The 27235-nt window shown below is 37.7% G+C and overlaps 6 protein-coding genes across 7 annotated transcripts; 3 read left to right on the top strand and 3 right to left on the bottom strand.

The window, feature by feature from the left end:
• Positions 1 to 2982: 2982 nt before the first annotated feature.
• Positions 2983 to 3761, bottom strand: LOC138934330 (uncharacterized). The gene is made up of 2 exons (XM_070297953.1): positions 3667 to 3761; positions 2983 to 3586 (listed from the first exon to the last, which is right to left on the bottom strand). Exons 1-2 carry the CDS (start codon positions 3759 to 3761, stop codon positions 2983 to 2985), a joined length of 699 nt encoding a protein of 232 aa, XP_070154054.1.
• Positions 3762 to 4606: 845 nt separating this feature from the next.
• Positions 4607 to 5806, bottom strand: LOC138934331 (uncharacterized). Its single transcript, XM_070297955.1, has one exon. It carries the CDS (start codon positions 5804 to 5806, stop codon positions 4607 to 4609), a length of 1200 nt encoding a protein of 399 aa, XP_070154056.1.
• A 3251-nt stretch (positions 5807 to 9057) lies between these two features.
• Positions 9058 to 10284, top strand: LOC138934332 (uncharacterized). The gene has a single exon (XM_070297956.1). It carries the CDS (start codon positions 9058 to 9060, stop codon positions 10192 to 10194), a length of 1137 nt encoding a protein of 378 aa, XP_070154057.1. The 3' UTR covers positions 10195 to 10284.
• Positions 10285 to 11728: 1444 nt separating this feature from the next.
• LOC138934333 (uncharacterized) lies at positions 11729 to 12130 on the top strand. Its single transcript, XM_070297957.1, has one exon. The coding sequence runs from the start codon at positions 11729 to 11731 to the stop codon at positions 12128 to 12130; it is 402 nt and encodes a 133-aa protein (XP_070154058.1).
• A 171-nt stretch (positions 12131 to 12301) lies between these two features.
• Positions 12302 to 12952, bottom strand: LOC138934205 (uncharacterized). The gene has a single exon (XM_070297692.1). The coding sequence runs from the start codon at positions 12950 to 12952 to the stop codon at positions 12377 to 12379; it is 576 nt and encodes a 191-aa protein (XP_070153793.1). The 3' UTR covers positions 12302 to 12376.
• Positions 12953 to 22504: 9552 nt separating this feature from the next.
• Ranbp3 (ran-binding protein 3) lies at positions 22505 to 27051 on the top strand. Of its 2 annotated transcripts, XM_070297063.1 has the most exons (6): positions 22505 to 22611; positions 22838 to 22966; positions 23129 to 23206; positions 23391 to 24082; positions 25441 to 25798; positions 25894 to 27051. In XM_070297063.1, the coding sequence occupies exons 1-5, from the start codon at positions 22542 to 22544 to the stop codon at positions 25750 to 25752; spliced, it is 1281 nt and encodes a 426-aa protein (XP_070153164.1). In that variant the 5' UTR covers positions 22505 to 22541; the 3' UTR covers positions 25753 to 25798; positions 25894 to 27051. The 2 variants fall into 2 exon arrangements, with proteins under 2 accessions (XP_070153164.1, XP_070153163.1); XM_070297062.1 differs by having other exon boundaries at positions 25441 to 27050.
• The last annotated feature ends 184 nt before the right edge of the window (positions 27052 to 27235 follow it).

Here is a 27235-nt window from a genome sequence, read left to right on the forward strand (position 1 = left end):
CTGGACATATTCAGGATGATCCTGAGGATGTTTTGTGCTGTCTGGGTAATTTCTTAAAATGTGTTAGTTTACGCCGGCTGAAAGATGGCGTTATAAGTAATAGATATTACAGGGTTGGGAAGTAACGCGTTACTTGTAACGCCGTTACCGTTACAGTTACTTTTTTTCGGTAACTGTAACGGTAATGGCGTTACAAATTTTATTTGTAACGGAAAAAGTAACTTCGTTACATTTTTCGGTAACGAGTAACGAATTTAACAGTTACTTTTATCGTTACTTTTTTCAAATTTTTTAATTTATTTAAGATATTATTCTTGCTATTGTGCGTGATAAAATTTTTATCTTAACCGTAAAGCCGTAAGCAAATCGACCAATTAGCATTCTTATTAAAATGCTTGAATGTGATTGATCAACTTATGGCTCTTGCAGACCAGTGCGATGACGCGACGCGCGATATCCAATGAGAGCTTTATCTTTTCGGAAAAGCAGAGCTCTCATTTACTACCAGTTCTAAGTACCTTGCAACGAAAATTAGAAAATCTCAATAAATCTGACCTTATAGATTGCCATTCATTAGTTGAAGCTATTCAGCAAGGTTTAAATAAAAAGTAACTTATTAATTTGATTAATACATATGTTATTTAATTTTAAATAAGGATTTAATTGAAAAATATTATTTTATTTTAAACTATTGATTCAAAAGTATTAATTTCAATAAAACAAACAATGTCGCTTAACTTACTATATTTGATTTTAGATTTCTTACAATATTTGAAACAAAAGAATTAATAATAGCAGCATGTTTACATCCAAAATTTAAGTTAAACTGGTTAACCGGAGAAAAAAGAAAACGTGCTGAAAATTACTTGGAGGATTTATTGGGAATCCGATCAGTAGTAGAACTAGGAGAGTTCTAACGCAGGTCCTCCGAGGGGTATGCGGGGCGAGGGGAAACCGTGCGGGCGAGGGGGCATGACGTCACGCGGGCGGAGGGGGATTTTGGCGGCGCGGGGGAATGCCGACAAGGTAATATAGTTTTTCAAACAGAAACAAAAAAAAACATTATCCTTTTCATTTTTCTAGGAAGATGGGTTTATTGGGGGTCGGGATATGTTTATAATCGGCTTATGTATTACAAAGATGGGATGCCGATGTCCGGATCCTCGAATTTACATTATATTATATTTATATTATATTATATTATATATTATAAACAAATAGCGTCTCGTAAGATTGCACGTGCGGCCGAATCGGCGCGGTGTATTACAAAGGCGGGTTATTATATTTATATTATATTATGAACAAATAGCGTCTCGCAAGATTGCACGTGCGACCGAATCGGCGCGGTGTCCTCTTCATTTCTTTTCTAGGAAGAGGATAAAGAAGAGAAAAAAACAAACAAAAAAAAAAGATATAATAAAAGATAAAAGATTAGCGGAATTTTTTGGTGGAAAAACTAAAAGATACCGACTAGATAATAAAGTTCTTCTAACAAAATACCCAACAAGCACAGCTGCACATAATGACAATAATTTTTTCTAACGAAATATTCAATAAACACGGCTGGATCCGCAGCAATAAAAATACTCATAAGAAAATAGAATTTTCTCTAACATGATCACGTGCGAAGGAACCCTCGAACCGATATCCAAACGCACCAATCGACGATTACTACGAGTAAAATACGAAAAGTAGGAGAAACACCCCGTCTAATGAGAACACTGGCATGATTTTTAACTTATTAAAGTTGGAAGATCCCCACTTATGCACAAGTCCAATTCGTTAAATCTTAGAGAGACCTTACTCCCACGCAATTTTTTAGGAAGAGCCGATTTTATCACTGTGAAAATGGAAAGAAATAATTTCGAGGCAATATTAGACGAGTCGCCTTTTTTCCGATGCGACAGGACACTCTCATCTGAACCAGTGACAACATTACGTGGTGAAGTAAAGTGAAGTGAAGTGAAGTAAAGTTACAAAAATATCTGTCAATAATAAGACATCCGTTTTTAAATATGCCATCGCTGATCGATGCTGTTTTGTGTCGAGGCCGCCTTAATGCGGCATGGTGGGCGGAAGACCTCGTGATGGGGCTACTGAGAGCCATTTTAAATCTGGTGGTTTTTCAAAGAGTGAGTAATATTTGTTTTATATTAAAATTATGTTTTATATATATATGATATCAATTATTTCTAATATATTATATATTATAATATATTATAATATATTTTAATTTTGATTTATAGTATCAATATGCGGGCGATATACAAATTCCGGGGTTTATAAATATTAAAAACCGGCAATATTTGAGAGCGCTGCGGCGACACGACCGCGAATACGCACAAGACGTTTGGCAAGACAACGGCTCCGACGGTCTCTATTTAGACCTGAGACGTCTCTTCGGTCTCGAACCCTACGAGGAGGACATAGAGGAATTATGGGGTTGATTGTAAGTATCTATTTTAAAAAAATATAAAATATTAAAAAAAAATTAAATTAGTATAATAATAAGACTTTTATTTTTCTGTTTCAGAAGGAGCGCCGCCTGTATATATATATTTTTATTATTTTTTATTTTCATTATTTTTTTATTTTTATTATTACTTTTAACACACACACACACACACACACACACACACACACACACACACACACACATTTGTATTATATACACAATTTCAAATAAATATTATTATTATTATTAGATTTTAAATAAATATTATTATTATTATTATTATTAGATTTTAAAAATGTCGATTATTTCTGTGCTTCCTTCTTTCCTTTTCCTACTCGTGCATGTCTCGCGCTATCTTTCTCCCACACCTATAGAATGCTTTCCTTTTCCTATTCGCGAACGCCTCGCGCTATCCTTCTCCCACCCGGTCGCGCCACAGTTACATATCTATCTTATATGCGGGGAAAGGAAGCGAAAGAAATAAATATTTTTTTCTTTTCATTTTTTTTTTAGCACATTTATTTATGTTAAAATACATCACCTCGTCTCAAGGTTTCAGACAAAATTTCATCCACAGCATAAGCCAATAGTTCGCAATCTATGATAGATGTTTTATCAAAAACATCGCGCAAGATTTTAACAGCATTATCTTTCTCGACGCCAAACATATTACCTTGCAAATTAACAACAAATCGATCGAAACTCTCATTTACAGCTTCTAAATTCTCGCACAGCTTCACATATTCATGATTAACACAGTGTTCGAGTTCGAATAAGAAAAATATAGTTGACGGTTTCATGTACAAGCAAGAATCGCGCAACGTAAGTTTTACAACACTCGTATCGTGTATTTTAACAATCTCGATTGTTAAATCGTTAATCCATATTGGTATATGATCGGGCGTTCGCACAAGTCGTTCAACGTCCACTCGTTTCAGCATTAGCGATTCCCATGTGTCAATAGATAATACGATTTGATTGCCTCGATTATCGCCGAGATGTAATTCCACGTAAGATGTGATTCCACGCTGTGATTCAACGCTGATTCCAATATCCAAGTATTTATACGTAGTGCGCGTCAAAGCGAATCTGCGTACCAAAATACGTGGTATACAACGAGGTTTACCGTGTCTGAAAAATACGATTAAATATGAAATAGCATGGAAAAAACATAATATATATATATATATATATAAATTTGTGATACTTACAAATCAAGCGGTTTCTTGTACGGCCTAATTTCATCTCGAGGAACGTAATAATTCATGCGTCTGCCACCGTTGCTGTTTCCTTCGGCGGAGTACATTTCTCTAAGTTATGAGAAGTAGAACGGTTGACGCGACACTGATCGTGTAAAAACTAACCGAGTATACGCTTATTTTCAAAAATATGATGTGGTGGGAGATTAATGCTCAAAAAATTTAGGAGAAGGGGCAACGATCAATGTTAAAAGAATTCTTAGAAATAACTTGCGAGGAAAGGAGTGGGGAGAATAAGAAATAAAAAACATTAAATACGTTTATACATTTTATTTATAAAAATATTTATTTAACGTTGCAACCACCAGTTAAATATTTTTAATACATTCTGTAACGCGCAATTCTTAACATGTTTTCCACATCGTATAGTATTAGTAACATCTAGATTATTTAAAGATTCAATATCTTCGTAATCAGCATCCAAAGTCTCGATGATTAGGTTTTCTCTCGCATAATTCTCAAGTAAATCCACCAGCCATTCTCGTTTCTGGCATCCCTTGACGTACACGAGAGTCGACGTATCGCCATCCTCTTCTGTTCCAAGCACGGCTGATGTAATCAAGCGTTTAGCCATGCTGTACGGTACGTTTCCGTCTTCCCATCGTAATCCATGGTGATTCGCGATCAGCCAGGAAGCACACGATTTGTCGGATTTTGTGAGGAGATTCCATGGTAGGGGGTATGTAAAAATGTAATGCGCCAGAACGGTCCCCTTTCTCAGCACCGCCACCTCCTTTACGACAAATTTCATCCCGACGAAGAATCCTTGTAGGTCCACGAACGTTGGTACGGACATGACGTTTTTTATATCAACACGTCGAGAAGAAGAAGACTGCGATTGATCCTGATGTATTATAGATTTTATATCGTCTCATTCTCCCCTCCCCCACACTTAGGTGATTTTGCGCACAACATTGGTCAACGGGTTGTACTGAATCACGCGATCGTGTATGATGAGGCAGTACGCTGTGGTATTCGGCGGCACGTTCTCCTTACACTCGAATTCCAATCTCACATCCACGGTTGCGCTTTTGACCGATTCGTTTTGTCGAGAGCAATCGATGATCACGAATGGACCGTTACGTAAAAATTGCGTGACGGTGAGACTCGGCTCGAGATACTCGTATCCGTAATAATTTTTGCAGAAACGTTGATACGTGTCGTACAAAATCGACCATCTGTTTTTATCGAAATCCAGATTCATATCGTCGTACGGATAACATTCCGAGTTCAGATAGAGTTTCACGTTGGTCAATTTGCAGTCGTCGAATCGACTCGTATCCTCGGACATGACGTTCTTCCGACCTGTCTGCAGAACAAAAACAACGTATCGCGGCTTCTCCAGCTGAGTCGCGGTCTTAATGGGCCACGAATGTTTGGTTGTACGCTGCAATAGCGGAAATTCGTACAGATCCCACGAGCGGAAACCCATACTGAGGTATTGTCCGCTTTCCAAGGCGCGCAGCATCGATAACTTGTTAATCTCGTTCAATACGACGTGCGGCATTCGCCATTGTATCTTGAATATGTCGATCACAGGCTCCAACACCAAATTTCCAATCAGGCAATTGTTATCGTTGCGCGATCGTATTAAGATCAATTCGTGACGAGCGTTAATCACCACGCGCCTGTAATCCTCGCAAAATCCCAATAACATGTAGAGCGGTACGCAAAAATTAAAGTATCCATTCGTGTTAATAGGCGAATCCCAGCCGGCGTTTCTCATAATCACGGTTCTATCGGATGATATCGTTACATAGTTCTTGAGTGTGCTGGTTATTCCCACATTTCTGCTACGATCAATCTCCACACCGTCGAGTTCGTATCGAATCTCATCAAACATGAACGCGACGCAATTATTCCCCAGTACAACATCAAACCCTTCAGCTGGTTTGTTTATCACTAGTTTTCCCTCGATGTACAGAAAACTCTCATACGGCAAAGTATACAGATCCTGTTGTTGTATGGGTATTCGTATCTCATCGCTGTGCTCAAACGTCGTATTGGCGTACGGGTTGTACGTGTGAGTCTCGATCTTGACGATACGATCGTCAAAGACCGGTTCACCTCCGATATTAAGGATATCGGTCATGTTTTCTTAGATATTTCGCACCGCGAATCCCAAAGATTGTAAAAATTTAACGTTCGATGCGTTGAGCTTCTTTCTGATCTTTTTAGCGCAACCTAATGATGGTGATGATGATGATGATGATGATGATCGGATGATATCATCAATCGGTACCGTAAAGATATTATTATCTTTCGCGTGTTTCGAGTCGTTCAACACGAGCATCTCATGTATCGCACGCTAATTTTGTCGCCGTCGTACGTGCAATCTGATGGTAATCTCTTCTCCTCGAAAATCGAGCAATCGTCCGTCTTGATCCGCGACGCGTATCGTTAAATCCGTAATGCTCCGCGCGATGATCGGCAGGTAAATGATCTGCGCCGGCGTTTCCGATATCTTATATCCTGGCGGAACGCTCGGTGAAAATTCATGTATCGTATGAACACGTTTGCCGTTGCTGAATGCACCCGCGGTCACGTTACACTCTACGCGGATAATGTTTACGTTGATGATATTAATCGGTATGTCCGATTGATACCACTGTTTCGGTTGCAATATACGCTTCGACGAGAATCCCAGCAGCGATCCAATATTGTTGGGTTTGTTAAAGTTTACTCTGAATGCGCACTTGATCTCGCTATTCATCGTATTGTAATTAGCACGGAGCACTATCGGGTATTCTACAGCCTCGTCTTCGTCACCGTTCGCTTGAACGGTCTCCTCTCGCGATATCAACGTGATATCACCGCGTTTGTCGACACGATTGCCGGAGCGAACTACGCGTCGCGGGCGTTTCCGTGAAATTGCACGTTTCAAAAACTCGTGTATTGCGTGTATCTCGTACGATCCCTCGGGAATCGTAATTTCCGTGTCATCTTCATCGAAATAAAATTTATTATTCGAGGAATTCACGTTCGATATCGTATGATAAGTTTCAAAATTAGTTAGACCGAGCTCGTAATCACCGTCGCTCAAATCTACAGCTGGATGGTAGTGTGCCGCGAGGACGCTACTCTTCCCGGTTAGCGTGAATGTCATAGACATGTCGACAAAACTGTTTAACGAATACTGAGTCTTAACGGCGCATCGTCAGACTTTAAATTCACACCGATTGCCGTCGACCGTTCGGAGAAACCGCAGGCACAATTGTCCGCAGATGCTTTGATCGTAAGTTTGAAAGGACGTGCGATTGTACTCGATCTTCGTAACGTTCCGTCCGAAATATCGCACCAATTCATTCGGCGGTCGAAGATTACCAAAACCGTCGAAATATATAGCACGATTTCCCCTCTTTGCGTACGCTACCCAATGAGTACCCGGTCCTTTGGTGATATCCAAATTCACGATGCCGCTCTCGTTTCGATATATACCACCGATCGGTAACGAATCACGCATGAAAACCCCTCTAAAGTACGGTATACGCATACGTTTCGCCAATTGTTCTAATTGTATGTTTGTTGTCACACCCGTGGGCATTTTTAGCGTCTTTTCGACGTTTTTTTTTTTTCTTCGCTGCCACTCCTTGTCCACGTTTGTACGGACCGAGATACAGTCCCTGTCCGTATTTATACGGAGCGAGATAAAGTCCGCTGCCTTCCATCGCGCGATCGTGACGTTGCAGCTCCTCCAACTGACGGCGCGCGGCTTTGCTGTCGTTCACCGCCTTGGCCACGCCGGCCGCTCCACCGATCAAGGATCCGAGCGCGCCCAACATTGGTAGAATCGGCAATACACCGCCTCGTTTCGCTGTCGGAAGTATCCGTTTTTTCGTCGGCCTTTTCCGCGTAGTCCTCGTCTTCGTCTTCGTCTTCGTCTTCGTCTTCGTCTTCATACCCATACCGATTTTTGTCTTGGTTTTCATCGCTGCCCAAACAGCTGTGGCTGCGGCTCTCTCACCGAGAGTCGAATCTTTCGCAACGATGCGTTTTCGCGCTCTCTCGGCGAGTATCTTGTCAGCCGCGTGTCTCTCGGTGAGATCGTTGCTCCGGGAGTACGCTATATCGTGCTCGCAGCACGCCGCGTCCAATGGATTTATACCCCGATTACCTCTCGCCAATCGTTTTTCCAAATGAGTGCCCGGACCGCAAAACTGATAGCCGGGAATATGTAACTCGAAAGGAAGTGCGTTTATCGCACGATTTAAGAAACCACAACCTCTTATAATTTTTCCTGGCATTTGTCACAATTTTTTATTAACGGTGCTGGACCGTCGATGTGCGTTCGCTGCCACGGTTGATTGTAATGTTCGTAACAGCGTCGATATTGTTGAACCTCTGAGTCAGCTTTTATATGTTCGGGAAGCTTGTCCCACATGTAGTGGACGTGATCGCCGCACATTCGCAACAGAACGACTTTCGGCACAAATTGTAACTGTTCGGCGCTCAAATTGCAAATATCGGAAGGTCTCAACAGCAGCACGAACATTTTTGTTACTGAGCGATTTGCGGTTCCGCGCATCTATAAATAGGCGTTCGATCCAGCATTCCTCAGTCGACAGTGTGAAAATGAGATTCGTGCGACAACCTTTGGCGATACGCGTGACGAATTGCGACGACAGATTACGATCGATGGGGGACAACGCGGAGATGCGCAAGCATGGTACGATGCTACCGACTACTATACGCGCGATCGTTTGTGGCCCCTCGAATTGTGGTAAAACCAACGTTCTAATAAGCCTGCTGGAAAGTCCGCACGGTGTACGTTTCGAAAACGTGTACGTGTACTCGAAGTCGTTGCAACAACCGAAATATCGATATCTGGAAAATTTGTTGACATCGATCGACGAAATCGGCTACTTCACATTCTCCAACAACAGTGATGTCATTCCGCCGAGCGAGGCGCGTCCAAACTCGATCTTCGTGTTCGATGACGTGGCATGCGATAAGCAAAATGCGGTGAGAGAGTATTTTTCAATGGGTCGACACTCGAGCGTTGACTGCTTTTATCTCTGTCAGACGTACGCGAGAATACCTAAACATCTAATACGCGACAACGCGAACCTGCTGATCCTGTTCAAACAGGATGGTACCAACCTGAAACACGTGTACAACGATCACGTGAATACCGACATGCCGTACGATGAATTTTGCGCGTTGTGTCGCGATTGTTGGCAGCGCAAGTACGGATTCGTAGTAATAGACAAGGACAGTTCGCTCAACGATGGTCGATACAGAAAAGGATTTAACGTGTTCGCGATACCGCAAAACGATTAGTTGTTGCCGATACTTCGTCGGGGTGAAACGTGAAAGAGAGATTGACATTTTTGTTTTTCCGCGATGGCTACGATCGATAAGAACGAGGATATTCGCGAGCGCGAGAAGATTGCGAGGGCAATTGTGAAAACCAGCGAATCGATTCGCAAGAAACATCGTGCTTTGAAGACCGGTAAGATCGAGGAGGATATCGTGTTGGATAGACGCTTTAGACCTCTCATTGAGCCGTTACAAAAGATCGTCGACAACTCTAGTTCGATCGCGGTGAAGAACGAGCCTGCGAGTAACACCGACGCGGGGATCGAAGCGTTGTCCATCCCGAAGCGCGAGAAGGATGATGATGATGATGATGATGATGTGACACCGCAAAAGAGAAAACGATCAAACGTCAGGTTGGATCGCTCACCGACACCGCATAAATCGAAACGATTGGACGCTCCACTGGATGTACCGCTGATAACCTCTACACCGTCCGCGTCAATGAGAACTATACAACCTACGATGCCCGAATTATTCAGGAGCCAGGATGTTTTTGAAACCACGGACGACTCGCTCATAACATCCGTTCGAAATCAGTTGCAAACGCCGGAAGGTCAAGAAACGTTGCGAGATCAATTAGGTCCACTGGGTCAAAGGTACATCTGGCCTATCTTGAGCGGCGATCAAGAGAGTGGTATAGACAACGTGTACGGTGTTTATCTCGACAAGAATGGAATGATGTTCGGTAATAAACGTTTTGACGTGGACAACGCGGATAGCATAATTATCGACGGCATACGATACGTCGGCACACCTGGTCTTTACGAGTTGATCTTTAAGAAATTTCCCGATGATGTCATCTATACGGAGGATGATAAGCAAACGTACAAGAGCATGCTGTTGACGACGAGCGCGCATAAACGCAATCACGATGCACACGGTCGATTACTGAGTAACAGGGGATACAAGTACAAAGAAATAATCGCAAAGTTGATACCGATCGAACCCAAAAGAACAAAATCCGGAAAGGGATTATTCGCGCCTCGCGAAATGACGCTAACCGACAACAAGATTGACTACGTGCACTGGGACGATCCCAACGAGCTGGTGGATCGTCTACGATTGCTCGATGCTTCGCACCAAGCGGGTCACAACGGTCACGACAACGAGATCTTGTCGATCATCGAGGAACTTCGCGAAGCCGGCATTATTATAAATTAAACGGTGTCTCGACAAAACTAATCAATCGATCGACCGACATCGCTCGCATCGATGATGCATATCAACAAATTTGGGATATCCGAGCAGAGTAGAGACGTGACGAACGTCATTTCGTACCGTCGATGGAGTGGATTAATGAGAAGTTTCGTGCGCGATAACGCTCTGTGTCGCACCGTTACGGACTTTGACGCGAGGTCGCGCAAGATTCGTCGTGTAGCGCAACCTGTGGCTGATACCGACGTCGTCAACAAACTGTACGTGGATCAGTGCGTTAAAACGTTGAGAAATCAACTGAAAGAGTCAGACGAGAAGCTTGCTTCGTTCGAGAAAGACGTGCGTGCGTTACAGACTCTGATAAACGAGCTTCGGCATGCGAATATCGCTAGATTAGAAACGCCAACGAACGACGACGAAACGTCAACAAACGCTAACGAAACGTCAACGAAACGACGACGAAGCGTCAACGAAACGCCAACGAACGACGACGAAACGTCAACAAACACCAACGAAACGTCAACGAAACGTCAACGAACGCTAACGAAACGCCAACAAAACGCCAACGAACGACAACGAAACGACGACGAAACGCCAACGAAACGCTAACAAACGACGACGAAACGTCAACGAACAACAATGGACAGCAACAAACGGATCAAGAACGGCTACGAACGGCTGACGAACGACAGCGGACAACAACGTACGGTTCAAGAACGGTTATTGGACGGTTATCTAACAGCTCAGGAACGGGTCAGGAACGGCTACGAACGAATCAGGAACGACTACCAGACGGGTCAGGAACGGCTACGAACGGCTATCGAACGACAACGAATGGTAGCGGATGATAAAGAACGACTATTGAATGACAATAAACGGAAATAAACGACTATTAAATGGTTAAAAAAAAGAAGGGTTAGAGATATAAATCATAATGTAATTTCTTTGCACATATTATTACGCGCCGACTAGCCGTACCGCTAAAAACATGACATCGTTAAAATCCAACGGACGTAAAAATATCGAGAAGCTACGACTCGTCGAGGAACTGCATGCTTCGGCGAGAAGAAATTTTCCCCGAAGACGCGTTATAGTGCGGGGTTACGATGACCTGTGGCAAGCTGACATCGTCGAGATGCGTCCGTACTCTCGTTTCAACAAAGGTTACCACTACATACTCACCGTCATCGATGTGCTGAGCAAGTACGCGTGGGCCGTACCGCTCAAGAGTAAAGGTGGAAGTGAGACGGCTGATGCTATCGCTGAGATAATTCGAGATAGTAAGAGATGCCCGAAAAACATGCAAACCGATATGGGAAAGGAATTTTACAACATCGACGTACAACGTCTCATAAGAAAACACGACATCAATCATTATTCCACGTATTCGGTGTTGAAGGCATCGGTTGTCGAACGATTTAATCGCACGTTAAAGAATGACATGTGGAAAATGTTTACGCTGAACGGAACTTACAAGTGGGTTGACGCGTTGCCGTGACTCGTGTCGGATTACAACGCGCGCAAGCATCGCACTATCGGTATGAGACCTATCGATGTTACCCCCGCGATAGCCGATAAACTTTTAAATACAGTATACAGCAACGTAAAGATTGCGGCACCAGCAAGATTTAAAGTAGGTAACCCGGTACGCGTTAGCAAGTATAAGACGATCTTCGAGAAGGGTTACACACCAAATTGGACCACCGAGGTGTTTAAGATTATTAAAGTGCAGCGTACTAATCCCGTAACCTATCTACTCGAGGACTATCGCGGAAAATCTATTGCTGGAGCATTCTACGAATACGAGTTGCATCGCGCGACTTATCCGGACGTGTATCTCGTGGAGAAAGTACTGCGCAGGAAAGGTGACGAGGTTTACGTGAAATGGCTGGGATTCGATGGATCGCACAACTCTTGGATACACAAGGACAATGTGATTTAATTGATTCATACAAATTGTATTTTATTTTAAACATATAAAGTATCTGAAATATGTAAAATATATACAGCATATAAAATATATGTAAGATATATTCAGCATGTAAAATATAAAATATAAAAGAAAGATAGAATTATATTTATTTTGTTTTCCCGATACACACACACACACACACACACACACACACACACACACACACACACACACACATACATACATACATACACACACATACATATATACATTATATTATAAGGGTATTCGGAAATGTCCCCACGGTAGCGTGTCGGTCGAATCAGGTACGATATATCGCTTGTCATCGTACGGACTCAGAGCAATTTTTGTCTCGCTGATTGTATACACTTCGTGCAATTTGGATCTTATGCAAGACTGTCGTCGAGTCATCTCAATTTCATCGCGCAGACACCGCGTGTAATCGTCGAACGTTATCGTTCTCGCTACGACGTTACTCTTGACACCTTTAACCTTTTTTGTATCTTTTTTATTATCTACTCGCAATGCATACATTTTTGCTCTAAGCCCGACAAATTCAGTCATGATCGCACCATTATTCTCGTCCTTCATCAAACCCGGCACTTTCTTGTTCTCGAGCGGTATACCGTACGCATTGTTAACCGGATAATCGCTCGTGTCGAATTTAGCAATATCGCGTTTCATGTTCTTGTACACATCCTCGCATTCGATGTGATAAATTAAACTATCTGTATCGGTGTACATTATTTTACATTTCTCTCGATATAACGGTACCATGTATTCGTGATGAAATTCATACAAACACGTTTTAGAAATGTCGAGGATGCACATGCCGACGTAGATCGGTTTATTGAATTTTATCTCGAATTTGCACAATTCGACAGCGATCAAATTTTCCGAAAAGACGCTTCTGCTGTGAAAATTTGGTTTCGCGATCATCGCCTCCGCGCCATATCGTCCATCCCACTTTGTTAATAATTTTACATCGACCTGATTGCGCACGTTTTCCATAGTTTTACCGAATACCGCGTTGTTCATTAACTTGTACAGATTTTTCTCGAAATCGTTTGTCGCGCGCGTTCTAAACCGGGTGTTGAGTTCGATGTAATCGCGAAGCCATGCGGATTGAACGAATTGCAATACGCGATGTATCTTTGCGACGCGAAGGCCGTGACGTGTGCATTGTTGTAGGTTGCGATAGTGTATGACATAACGCTTCTTATCGTATAAGGTTGCGAGGAGTTTGTCTTGCCGCTTGCCAGGCGGCTTATCGCGCGTCGGACAGAACGGTAGGTCAGCGTGCGCATCGTGAAGATGTTGCGGATACTCTAGATCAACCTCGAGAATATAACCTATGGGCGAATCCGAAGCGATTGCGCTAACGTTAAAGTCAGAGATATCGTCGACCCATCGAAATTCGGCATAGGGCAGCGGTTGACACATCGCCCAACCGTACAAGTTGTTTACATCGAAATACATCATGTACGATGACGGTTTCGATGGATCGTAAGACGGCGTGTACTTGTTATTGGCTCGCGCGTATCTGCCGGAACATTGACTCAGGCCACCGCGTATTCCCCGTTCGATAAACATAACCATATCGATATCAGTAAGTAATTCGAACGTAATATTCGTATGTTTTAACATGGCGTCCCACGTGTATCCGGGAAGAGTATAATAATACGCGGGGTCGAGCCCATAACTCTCGATACATTTGTCGCGGAAATTTTCAAAAATATCTGCCAATAACAAGACATCCGTTTTTAAATACAGATCGCTGTATTCGCCCAAGGTTCGTAGGGAGAACCGCCTCCAGACGTTTTTAGCGTGCGCGTAATCGCTCTCGGATACGGTGTCACCGGTCAAAGAACTGTAAAATGATTCGCGCGGTGGTAAACATGTATCGCGCAACCTATCGACACAGTCAATGTATTCATATGGGAAAATACCTTTTCGCGTCAATAAATTGAACTCTTCAATTGATAAATTTTGAAATTCCGATTTTAAAATTTGAAGTTTATCATTATTTAAAAACGATGCCAATTTTTCGAGACTAGTACTGAGAAATTTGTATGAATCGATGAACCGTAACTTTATATCGTTTCGCCAATCTGATTTTTCAACGGTATCTTTAACTTTAACATGTTTCGTGAATGAAATATACTTTTCTTTTGTTATCGGTAGTACGTCGATCGAGCCTTCGAACGCGGTAGCTATTTCTTTGATGATAAAATGTGAATCGTAACCGGATAAATTGTGAAATACTATGGGAATGCAAAAAGAGTCTTTATAATTTAAATTGCAGTTTGAATGCGCGGGACCTCGATACCGCCCGGTAAGATGGCAATGATCGCGTACGCGTGTATCGTCTTGCGCGAACGGTTTTTCGCAAATGTGACAGTGTGTCGCGCTGTGAAATTTTTCCCGCTCATCTCGCGTTAAATTTACCATGGGGACATTCATGGTTAAAATAGTTTTTACGCGTTGCGCTAAATTTTTTAATTTTTCTACGAACCACGAAACGCAATCGGTACTACGGCGAGAATGATACGCGGATAACGATTCGTCGTACGAACAATGTACATAATAAGCTACGCTAAATACTTGATGATGCTGAAACGTGTACGTAGACGTCCTCGGATCACCGTCGGTCTTCCTCAGCACGCACTCCAAGTCGGCGTATACGACGAAGGGAAGTCGCTCCTTTCTGTTGTAGTTGTTGAACGCGAGCCACTTGTCTTTATCGCTCGGTAACCGGATGGCGCACTCGTTCATTTCTCGACAATCTACAATGTGTGACTGCAACTTGTCGTCCGATCCAAAATAGTGTAAACATCTGTAAAAATGGAAATAATTAATTTTTCTATCGTATATATATATATATATATATATATATATATATATATATATATTGCATTTTTATTAAATATACGTACCGATCGCAGATATATTTTTGGCCATTACGTTTGCTCAGTTGCGAGCTCACGAGGCGGGATAAATTCTTGATCCACGCGAAATGTCCGAGGTCTTGCGAATCTTGTATATACAACAAGTTGACGTGTCTATCCTTCTTTTGCTCGCTCAGACGTATCGGGATAATATTATTCTCTTTCTCTTTCTCTTTCTCGATGCAGTATACATTTATCGAAATGTCATTATAAAGTTCAAATTTTTTAATTTGACTCAATGTCATCGGAAATTCAATGTTCTGGAGATTTAGCACTGTCGTATAATGTGGATACGAAGACTCCCGACCTACGTCTCGTGCAGCTGGATACAAAGCAGCGACCACTGCCCACGCGAAACACGCATTGTCTTTGGATTGCACGTTTATTACCGCTCTCTTCATTGTTATTTCTCGCGGTAATTTAATATGGCACCCCGCGCGCATTGGATTATATTTATTTATATTTACAGTTAAATCGAGAATTCGCGACAATGCCCACCCACTATCGCGTTCTTGAAATTCTTCGAGCGAGGCAAGCGTGGGCTCGACGACGCGTCGCTCGTACCACTCGTGTAAATCGGACGTGCGAAAGAGTTCACAGTTTCTCGTATTTACACTTTTATTTGTCCGTTTATCACCCGACACGAATTCACCATTGAACACAGTGTTCACTTTCACATTAAAGTGTTTTTTCAGCACATTTTTCACGTGTTCGAGCACAATGTCTTTGGCGTCCTCGAGAAATTGTCGCGGTTCGATATAATCTGCGTTAATCACCGCACCGGTCAGTATACGGCTTTCAAACGCCGTATCAATCTCCCGCCAAATAAGTCTTTCCGCGGTATTGTCACCACTGTAATCACCACCGCTGTGTATAAACCGTCTCTCTAATCGAGTCCTCGCACCCTCGAGTCGCGCGATTCTAGCCACCAAAGATTGCCGAACTCCGATCGAGAGCCGCGGACGCTTGATACGACTGCATTCCTCGAGCTGTTTGATAAATTCTTCGCATCGCTGCGCCCATGCAAAATACTCGCCCAAAGTGGTAACTTGATGCGACAGCTCCAACAAGTCACGTTCAGTCTGCTCGGAGTTTTCCATGTTTTTTTTTTTTTTTTTTTTTTTTTTTTTTTTTTTTTTTATTGTGTACAAATCGGACATATGTTGCACGGCATTACCTGATATAATGCTTGTCTGCAATTGGAGCAGGATCGACCACTTATTACGTCGTACAGTTCAGTTACATGCTTCCGAACAGCATACATGTATCCATAGTCAGTGTCTGCTATAGCTATCATACACGAAGCACATACAGCATAATCACTACCCGTAGAATAATAAAAGTATATGGCGCAAAATTTTGTACGTCCGTTCAACGCAATAATTTCTGAATGAAACACTGTCTTCTCAACAATTTCCGTGAGGTCCTCGCTTTGATCGCTGTTGTAATCACTGTCGTCTGATAATGCGTGATCTTCATCAGACGACTCGTCTAGTATTGCCTCAAAATTATTTATTTCCATCCTTCGCAGATTGGCAGAGTGTCACTCTGGTCGCCGTTGAACACTTGACACACACACAAAAATTATAAAGAATCCACTATACTTTTTAAACGTAAAATCTGATCGCCGTCAAACACTTGGCGCACAAAACTTTTTTAACCGATGTATACACTTTCAAATCGTGTACTATTATAATTTTGACACCCTTCGTTCTTCATTTATATATATTTCATCTATCACCTTTAAACGGCTCTTCTTAGAAAAATTGCGTGGGAGTAAGGTCTCTCTAAGATTTAACGAATTGGACTTGTGCATAAGTGGGGATCTTCCAACTTTAATAAGTTAAAAATCATGCCAGTGTTCTCATTAGACGGGGTGTTTCTCCTACTTTTCGTATTTTACTCGTAGTAATCGTCGATTGGTGCGTTTGGATATCGGTTCGAGGGTTCCTTCGCACGTGATCATGTTAGAGAAAATTCTATTTTCTTATGAGTATTTTTATTGCTGCGGATCCAGCCGTGTTTATTGAATATTTCGTTAGAAAAAATTATTGTCATTATGTGCAGCTGTGCTTGTTGGGTATTTTGTTAGAAGAACTTTATTATCTAGTCGGTATCTTTTAGTTTTTCCACCAAAAAATTCCGCTAATCTTTTATCTTTTATTATATCTTTTTTTTTTGTTTGTTTTTTTCTCTTCTTTATCCTCTTCCTAGAAAAGAAATGAAGAGGACACCGCGCCGATTCGGTCGCACGTGCAATCTTGCGAGACGCTATTTGTTCATAATATAATATAAATATAATAACCCGCCTTTGTAATACACCGCGCCGATTCGGCCGCACGTGCAATCTTACGAGACGCTATTTGTTTATAATATATAATATAATATAATATAAATATAATATAATGTAAATTCGAGGATCCGGACATCGGCATCCCATCTTTGTAATACATAAGCCGATTATAAACATATCCCGACCCCCAATAAACCCATCTTCCTAGAAAAATGAAAAGGATAATGTTTTTTTTTGTTTCTGTTTGAAAAACTATATTACCTTGTCGGCATTCCCCCGCGCCGCCAAAATCCCCCTCCGCCCGCGTGACGTCATGCCCCCTCGCCCGCACGGTTTCCCCTCGCCCCGCATACCCCTCGGAGGACCTGCGTTAGAACTCTCCTAGTTCTACTACTCCGATCAACTGAAAATTCTTCAAAAGCTGGAAAATCTGACGATCACGATGATTTTTTCATTTTTGAGCAAAAAACGGTGCAAAATGAATCTGAACAAGAAGAATTGCAACGGTTTTTAAAATCAAATAATTGTAATATAGAAATGTTAAACGACTATCCAAAACTTAAAAAACTTTTTATTAAATATAATACAGCTCTACCAAGCAGTGCATCTGTAGAAAGAATGTTTAGCATCGGTGGCTCTGTATTAACACCACAAAGAGGGCATTTAAATGATGATACTATGGAGCAACAAATTTTATTAAAAATTAATAAAGAATTTCGATAAAATTTAATCATTTATTTTGTAATAAACCTTGAATGAAATCTTGCTTACAATTTTTTAAAAGTTTTTCTTATGCAAAATAATTTATTAGTTTGTATTGTAAAAAAGTAACGGAAATTGTAACGACTCGTTACTTTTTAGTAACTGTAACGGTAACGAGTTACTTTTTAAAATTAGTAACGAGTAACGGTAACGAGTTACTTTTTAGAAAAAATAACGGTAACGGTAACGAGTTACTTTTATAAAGTAACTTTTCCAACCCTGAGATATTATAAGGCGAAGTATTGGTGGTGTGGGGTCTGAATAGCTCAGAGGTAAGAGCAGTCACCCGGCAAGCGAAAGACTCGGGTTCGATTCCCGATTCAGCGACTTTGCTCCGATATTTTTTCTCGCCTTTATTTATCCAGGGGGGTAAAGGAGGGTTTATTATATATCTCGAATTGAGATTATTTTTAAAAATCTTGGTATAGCACCAAGTAAATTTCGTGCCCTGTGCACATATTCAGTTTTATAGAAAACTTATTTTTCTATGAAACTAATGCACTACTATCCGCGTTCTGGCTCTTATTAGCCCGCGATTATTTGAAATTTGTTATATAAAACGTGTTTTATTGCCATTCATAATAGAAGATTTGCTTGATCTTTGGTTCGTATAATATATATATACACATACATAATATGCAACAGATATGACAGTTTTAAAAAATATGCTTTAGAAATGTTTTAGAAAAACTGCTTTTTTAATAATATTTATTTTAATAATTAATTATTATTAATTATTTACAATTTAATAATAAACAAATATAATATAATTATGCATTGAAAATAGATAATCTCGTATAGATCTACTACAAATCTTACTTCGAAGTCTATAAGAATTCGAGTTATTATAATAACTATAATATGTTTCCGAACGTTCACAACTATTAATATTCATACGCTAATAGATTGTGAAATAATAAAAGTAAAATAATGAAAGATTTTAGCGATTAAGTATATACGTATTTAAGTTGCGTTGACATTTAGGATCTTTAAAAAACGCTCAACATATTAGGGTTCCTACAAAAAAAGAAAAAAGAACATGATTTGAAAGATATTTGTTCACAAAGATTTATATGCAAAATCTGTTCCTTATTATATAAATATAATTAGATATTAATTTTTACTGTTTTGTGTAAAATAAACTTTAAAAAATAATATATAAAATAAAAGTTACCCAGACAGCACAAAACATCCTCAGGATCATCCTGAATATGTCCAGGACGGTTCAGGACATTTGTAGGATGTTTTAAGATATTATTATAAATATATTTATAAAAATTTAATATGCATACATAATTATTTTTAGTTGTGTCGGCTATTTAATATAATTTAGAAATCTTAAGTATTATAATAAGTATTAATGTCCTATAAATGTCCAGTGGATAACCCCTGGATGTCCGTAGGATATATCTGCCCTGTCCATTATATTGGATGTCTTTTGGATTTCCAGAGGATATATACATGTGCAATTAATTGTTAACATTAATTTCGTTTAATATTAATAATTGAATTTGATGCGCACATTTTCATATATCCAAAATTATTATTTATTTAATATTTCATGAGAAATGTTACTGTTCGCAACATTCCAAAAACTTTACAAACAATAGTATTCAACCGCTAGTTCGTTTGTTTACCGCTATGCGACACGCGAACTCGTATTTGAGATTTGGTCATGAGAATTATATAAAGCTTGCAAAAAGTAACTGACAGGAAATTACAAATGTAATTATTTTCTATCAGTTCAATTTCTGATGCAATCCCAACATAGGGAATTCAGATATTAGATTGTTTAGAAAATATTACACAACTCAAACCCGGGAGCCAAACCTAAAATATTCATGTACAGCAAGGAAGCCTCAAATATTAAAGAACGGTGAACTATTTTTAATAGATTTTTAATATTGGCAGTAAATAACAAAACATAATTTTAATTTATTTTTAAATTTTAAAATTTGCTCCTTGAAACATACGAAAAATATCCCTAACATATCCTATAAAAATCCTTAGGATGTTCCACAGGATCTCCCTGGATTCTCCAGAGGTTAATATACGGCTATCATTTACTCTTCCTCAGGACATCCAGAGGAGATCTGAGGATTACAATGGGATATCCTGAGGATATCCTATATGTATGTCCTGGATGCCCTTTAGACGTCCTAAGGACATCCTTGTGCTGTCTGGGTAATATCTGATTATGGAACAGATTTTGCACGATAAATATTTCAAATCATGTTTTTTTCTGCATAATTATGTTGCATAATTATATTATATTTGTTTATTATTAAATTGTAAATAAAATAATTAATTATTAAAAAAGCAGTTTTCCAAACTTTTCTAAAACATAAAATTCATATTTCTCGTTGCTTTTCACTTACACGTGGATATTGAAAAAAGACAGAAATTTTAATGTAAATAATTTTTTATGTTTTTGATTAAATGGAAAGTATTACCGTCATATTAACGATGCGACTTTTGACTTCGAAAATTTATTACCGTCGTATTAACGACGCGACTTTACCTTGGAAACGTAATTACTGCTTTGGCTACTACTACGGTATGGCGCTGAAACCAGTGAGAAATACTGGTCTCGCCTTCATCCGGGCCTTTGGCTATCTGTTTATTAATCTGTGGATATACTATTACCCGTATTCATAGTCCTTCCTTATTTTAAGGACGGAGGAAGCCTCCATGAAGGATTCCTTGAATCTGCAAGACCACCTTGTTTCATAGATGGACCTCGAGTCTCCCTGTCAGAAGGAAGGAATATTTTAGGGATTTTTAGTGACCGACTGGAGGCAGCACCGTTTTATGCTGCCTGCAACTAATTTCATATAATACATATGAAAACTTTTTCGTATCTTCAAAAAATTCCATGGGATTTTCCCAATCGCGAATGTATCTTTTCGGAATCCGCCACAGAATCCGATTCTCTGGATTTTCGTCTTCAAATCCATCATCAGAATCATTTAAAAATTCATTGTCCATTATCCCTTTTTCCTTTATACACTTTCAGTTTGAGAGCGCGACAACAAATAACCACAAAACCACAGATTGAAATGTAACGAAACTAACTTTTGGAGGTTATATTTGGTTATATTCTGCGTATCGTCTGCTAAAAAGGTCGCATCCACTCCTCAAGGAAGCTCGTGTCCTTCCTTGAGATAAGGGAGCCAATAAGATTCCTTGTTCGGTCAAGGAAAATTTATGAAACGTGGAACGAGGAACAAGGAATCCTTATTCCTCAAGGACGGACTATGAATACGGGTATATGTCTATGGATGTAGCAGATGACCAAATTCGTTATATGAATATCAGTTATTGAAATGAACGTAGCTTAAAAATATTTTCTCATGCTAATATTCAACGCTCATTTTTAATGTCAAGAGATATCATATGACCAAACTAATGGCGTTTTCGAATGTAGCAGGTTTAATCACTCTGAGCGATTAATGATGTCATTACATCGTCTCTGCCAATAAAAGACTTAAATTAGTAAAATATAGTGATTAATGATCCGGGTTGGATTAACCCGTTCATTCAAAAACGCTATCTACATATATACATACATATCTTTATTTTTGGGTCTATCCAGATGAATTTGCATATAGCGTTTTCGAATGAACGGGTTAATTCAATCCGGATCAATTAATCACTATATTTTACTATGAATTCAAGCCTTTTATTGGCAGAGACGATGCAATGACGTCATTAATCGCTCTAAAGCCGGTATTCATAGCCAGTTCTTATTTCAAGACCGTCTTAAGTAATGTCTTAAGATGCTAATACGGCTCTGTGATTGGTTTAAGATAATCTTAAATATAAGAACTGACTATGAATATCGGCCTGAGAGCGATTAAACCTGCTGTGCTGGGAATTGGAACACCAGGGCTGCGTTCGAGAACATCACCCGTGTGCCACGAGCGTTGTTCTATCTTTGTTTAATTTTCAGTAAATAACAAAGATAGAATGACGCTCGGTGCACATGAGTGATGTTCTCGAACGCAGCCCTAGTGTTCCGATTCCCCACCCGGGTGCACCCGATATTATAGTATATGTCACGTATGGGTGGGGAATCGGAACACAGCCCAACATTCGAAAACGCTAATAATCGCATAATATGCATAAGAAAATTGATTGGTTTTTTTTCCTTATGTATTTGCTTATGGACCAATCAATTTTCTTATGCATATGTTTATGCGACTATACAAATCCGTCTGGATAGACCCTTAAGCGGCGAGCACACACTTTTACATAAATGCATAATCACAAGCATAAGAAAATTGATTGGTCCATTTTCTTATGCATAACGAAATTGACCAATCAATTTCCTTATGATTATGCGCTTATGCAAAAGCGTGTGCTCCCCGCTTTAATCATTTCATATATCTTCTGAAAATGAACATCAAGCATCAATATGAAAATGTACCTTAATAATATCATTTGTCTGTATTCATTTCGACGACAAAAAATGGCGGATTGCAAGGGTGCGTTTTGTGTTTTCTCTTACTTTAATTACATTACGTAAAAAAGTCGTGAGATAATATCGAGTAAATGTTACAAGTATTTCATGTCACATGATTTCTATGATGTAACATTTAATTAAAAATATATTGTGTCTTTTTTTAGCGAAATTTCCATGTTTACATGTCCACGGACTGACGAACTAACCATTCATGACAATATAATTTTAATTCTTTATGTTGTTTTTAGAAACTACAGAGGAAATTGATCATCCATCACTTGTCCTAAAAGTTGATCCGCCCGAAGAGTCACCGGAAAATACCGAAGATACCACCGGGGATTCGACAAGTAGTAATTCAGCCATGCCATCTGATTGGGGTATATATGGTTACGAGTATTCTAAAATTTTAAGATATTTTAAAAATTCATGAAGCGATTATAAAAAAATGAGTAATCTGATAATAAATTATATATTTTTATTACTTTTTATCACAAAATATTTAATTGTTTAATAATATAGTAAACTTATGGATTTTGTAGATGAAACACATCAAATAATAGAATCAAATAGCCAAGAATCTACATTGACACCTATTAAATCTTCTAATAAAAAACATTGTGAGTTTATACAATCTAAGAAAAGTGATGTATACTATTATATTTATTATATATATATGTATGCATATTGTGTGTGTGTATATGTATATATACTTTCTCTGCTCTGTATGTGTGTGTGTGTGTGTGTGTGTGTGTGTGTGTATGTATATATATATATATATATATATATATAATATACTTACAGGTCCTGTGCTAGTTGCTTCAAAATTTGGAAATTTATTTGGTGCTAATGAATTTTCAAATTCTGTAACAAGTAAATTGAAATCGTCTATATTAAGACCATCGCAATTAACTATAGTCACCAATAGTTCTGCGGTTACTATTGATAAAAATGTTTTACAACCTGCAAAATTTCACAATCCATTCGCAAAGGTTACCAATAATACTATAGAGGATGAGTCTATAACAAAAGATAATAAAACTGAAATGAATGCAGAATCTAAAAATGAAGAAAAGCCTGCAGAAGATGTAAAACCAAAATTTTTACCATTGGGTGTGAATACAAAGGAGAACGAAAATAATGTAAATAATACTGTAACACCCAGTGCAGACACCCCTAGTTTTGTATTCGGTCAAAATTTAAAAGAACGTGTTACTGTTTCAAATGATACAGAAAGTTCAGATAATTCTGAAAAAGAAGAGACAAAAATTGAAGAAAGTAATGAGAATGGATCTGCTAAACTTTTATTCTCAAATGCAGCTGCAAATTGTCGTGCTACTGTGAGGCCAGGTTTAACATTAACACAAGCAGCACAAGTTTTAGAAGAGGCTAATCGCGCAAATAAGAGAAAATATAGTCAAGTAACATTATTAACTGGTGAAGAAGGAGAAACAAATATTCTTCAAATTAATTGCAAATTATTTGCGTTTGATAAGGTATGTATAATGAAAATTTTTTTAATGGATAAAATTAGGGTTAGGAAACAATGCATTAATTATAATAGTATTACTATTATTTTCTTTTTGATAATTATAACAGTAATAATGGCATTACATATTTTACCTGTAACAGAAAAAGTAACTTTCGTACATTTTTCAATAATGCATTATGAATTCAGCAATTATTTATATTATTATTTTTTGAATTTATATAGCATGATTTTCACACAAATATATAAAGAGCATTAAGTTCTTTTAAAATTTAATAAATAATCGATAAAAAATTAAACGAGTCTTATTTTAAACCAGATCATGTAATTCTTATAAATTTTGCATATTAAAAACTCGAATTGATTTATAAATAATTAATTAATACATCAGAATTTTGAAATTGCATAAAGTTAAAGATACATAAAAGGTGATTTTGATCATATTTATAACTTAATAAAAGAAAAAACTAAGAATATCTTTTTTTATTTACGCTTACAGAATTTGAAGATCTTAAAAAAAAAAATTTTCCAATGATATTTTTGAAATCAGTTTTTTTTTATATTAAGATTTAAAATTATTACGGAAATTATAAAAATATATATTTTATATGGGCAATAATATCAGTATTGAAATTATATCATTTTTGTTTATTTAATATAAAAAATGTCCAAAGATTGTAAATTTTATACATATATAACTTTTATATATTAGTTATATATATAAATTTTATACATAACTTATATATTTTATATATATCTTTGATTTCTAATAGCGTTAAAGAAATTAATTATAACAACTTATTATTTTTTGTATACAGTAATGATAATGAGTTATTTTTGAAAATCAGTAACAAATAAAGAGGTAAAGAGTTACATTTTAAAATTGATGATGAATAACCGTAGCGATGGCGAGTTATTTTTATGAAATAAACTTTTCTAATTAATAAAAATGTGAATTTAATATGTACAATGAACCATTAAATATATATAATGTTATATATCATGTTACATAACACATTCTATGTTTACTTTATATACTATTTATCTATTTACTGTATTTAGACTCTTTTTTCAATTAATTGTTAGTTATTTCCAATTTTATTACATTTTGTCTATTATTTTTATTTTAATTTGTTTTTTTTTTATTTATATTATATTTTATCTTATTTCCTATTTATTTTTACTTTTTTATGTTTGTCTGGATATAATTGTTCTGAGTGTGTGTTGAAAAATTTTATATTGTATTTTAGTCAAGTATGAATGTGTTGCATAAATTTAATTTTATATAATATATGAGGACTACCCGCGCGTGTGTGCACCATTAAATTTTTAAAATTTTTTGATTTCTATTTTTTGATATTGCAGACCACTAGCAATTGGCAGGAAAGGGGAAGAGGTACATTAAGACTTAACGATCGAGATGAAGAATCTCGTTTAGTCGGCCGCACCGCTGGAACACAAAGATTGATTCTGAATACGAAAGTATGGCCGGGTATGACCGCAGAACGTGCTGGACCTAAATCATTAAGACTAACTGCAATGGATGTTCATGGAGACATCCGAATTTTCATTGTTCAAGCGGCACCTAAAGAAGTCGATCAATTGCATGATCTTTTATTGCAGCGACTTAAATGCGCGCAAGAACGCTATCCTAAAAAAGTAGCAACTGACCATTGACAACCAATTGATAACTTCAACAGGGCGTTAGCCAGATTAGCATCAGGTTAATTTAAGCAATTATAATAGAGATCACTAATATGTGAGAAAAGTTAAATGTGTATGCGCAATCGAATAGCTATGATTTGTGCCTTCTTTCAGAAGTTGCAACCCTGTTGATACCAGTATTTGTTGAAAGACAAAGAAGATTAAGTCATGGTACACATGTATAAGTTGATATTCTTGTACAAATTAGTTTTTTTCTTTTCTTCATAAATACAAAACGGTTTTATAATCATTCCCATTTCATATTCTTTTATTTAAAATTTAATGTTTCTTAAATACAAGTGTGTGTATATCATGAAAAATAGAGATTTTTAAAAAGATAGTATAATATCAATTTATATAAATTATAAATTATAAAAAGCAATTTAGTTCTTGAAATAAATCTTAAAAATTTCAATAAGTTTATTTATATTGAACTCTGCGTAATTATTATAATAAGCAATTTTTTTCAAAAGGTTATGTGTTATATCAGTCTATATTATAGATTTAAATGAACAGCTTATATGTACAATTTATAATTAAGGTATGCATGAAAATAGCTGGAGAAAAACAAGTTAAGCTATCTATGTAACTGTAATATTGCCGTTATCTATATGTTAATTTGAAAGATGATTTATAGAAATGTACAATACAACGGCATTATTATTATTATTACTACTACTATCATACTACTAAACTACTACTGCTGCTGCTGCTGCTGCTGCTGCTGCTGCTGCTACTACTACTACTACTACTACTACTACTACTACTACTACTACTACTATTATTGCATTATTACTATTATACTATTATTATATATATATATATATATATATATATATATATATATATATATATATATATATTATTGTTACTAATGTTATTTTAGATGTAAATAAAATCTTCGATTTATAGTGTGTATATAGTGTGTATTGTATATCGGGCAGAAAGGTTCTAGTAATGCTTCTTTATTCTCTTCGAGAGAGAGAGAGAGAGAGAGAAATTTCGCCTATTAATGTTTATCTTATAAAACTTGTCCTCTCTATTTGTTAAGTAAATGAAACAAAACACATTGTATACTACAATCCACAATAAGAAAAATATCATTACTTCGAAAAGAAAAAGAAATTGTTATTGATATTCAAATTTCCAGTCTGTGTATGTGGCGTATGGAAAATTATTGCTCATTGATTATAAGAAAATAATATTCATACACTTTCTTCAACACATATATCGTCTTTATATAAATTATTATATATAAGTGTGTAGTAAATACGTTTAAGGACAATAAATGGTTTGAAATAAAATCATAAACTGAAGTCCATATATGTATATATATTTTTGAAGTTATTTATTTTTAGAATATTTAATATTTTTCCTTTGAGTCATTAGTGTAATTACTTTCTTTAAATAAAAAGATAGCCATACAGCATAGAGAAGTAACGCGTTACTTATAACG

This window comes from Polyergus mexicanus, unplaced genomic scaffold (assembly GCF_030449975.1).
Source record: "Polyergus mexicanus isolate NDT 795.1 unplaced genomic scaffold, iyPolMexi1.0 SCAF_6, whole genome shotgun sequence".
Lineage (NCBI taxonomy): Eukaryota > Metazoa > Arthropoda > Insecta > Hymenoptera > Formicidae > Polyergus > Polyergus mexicanus.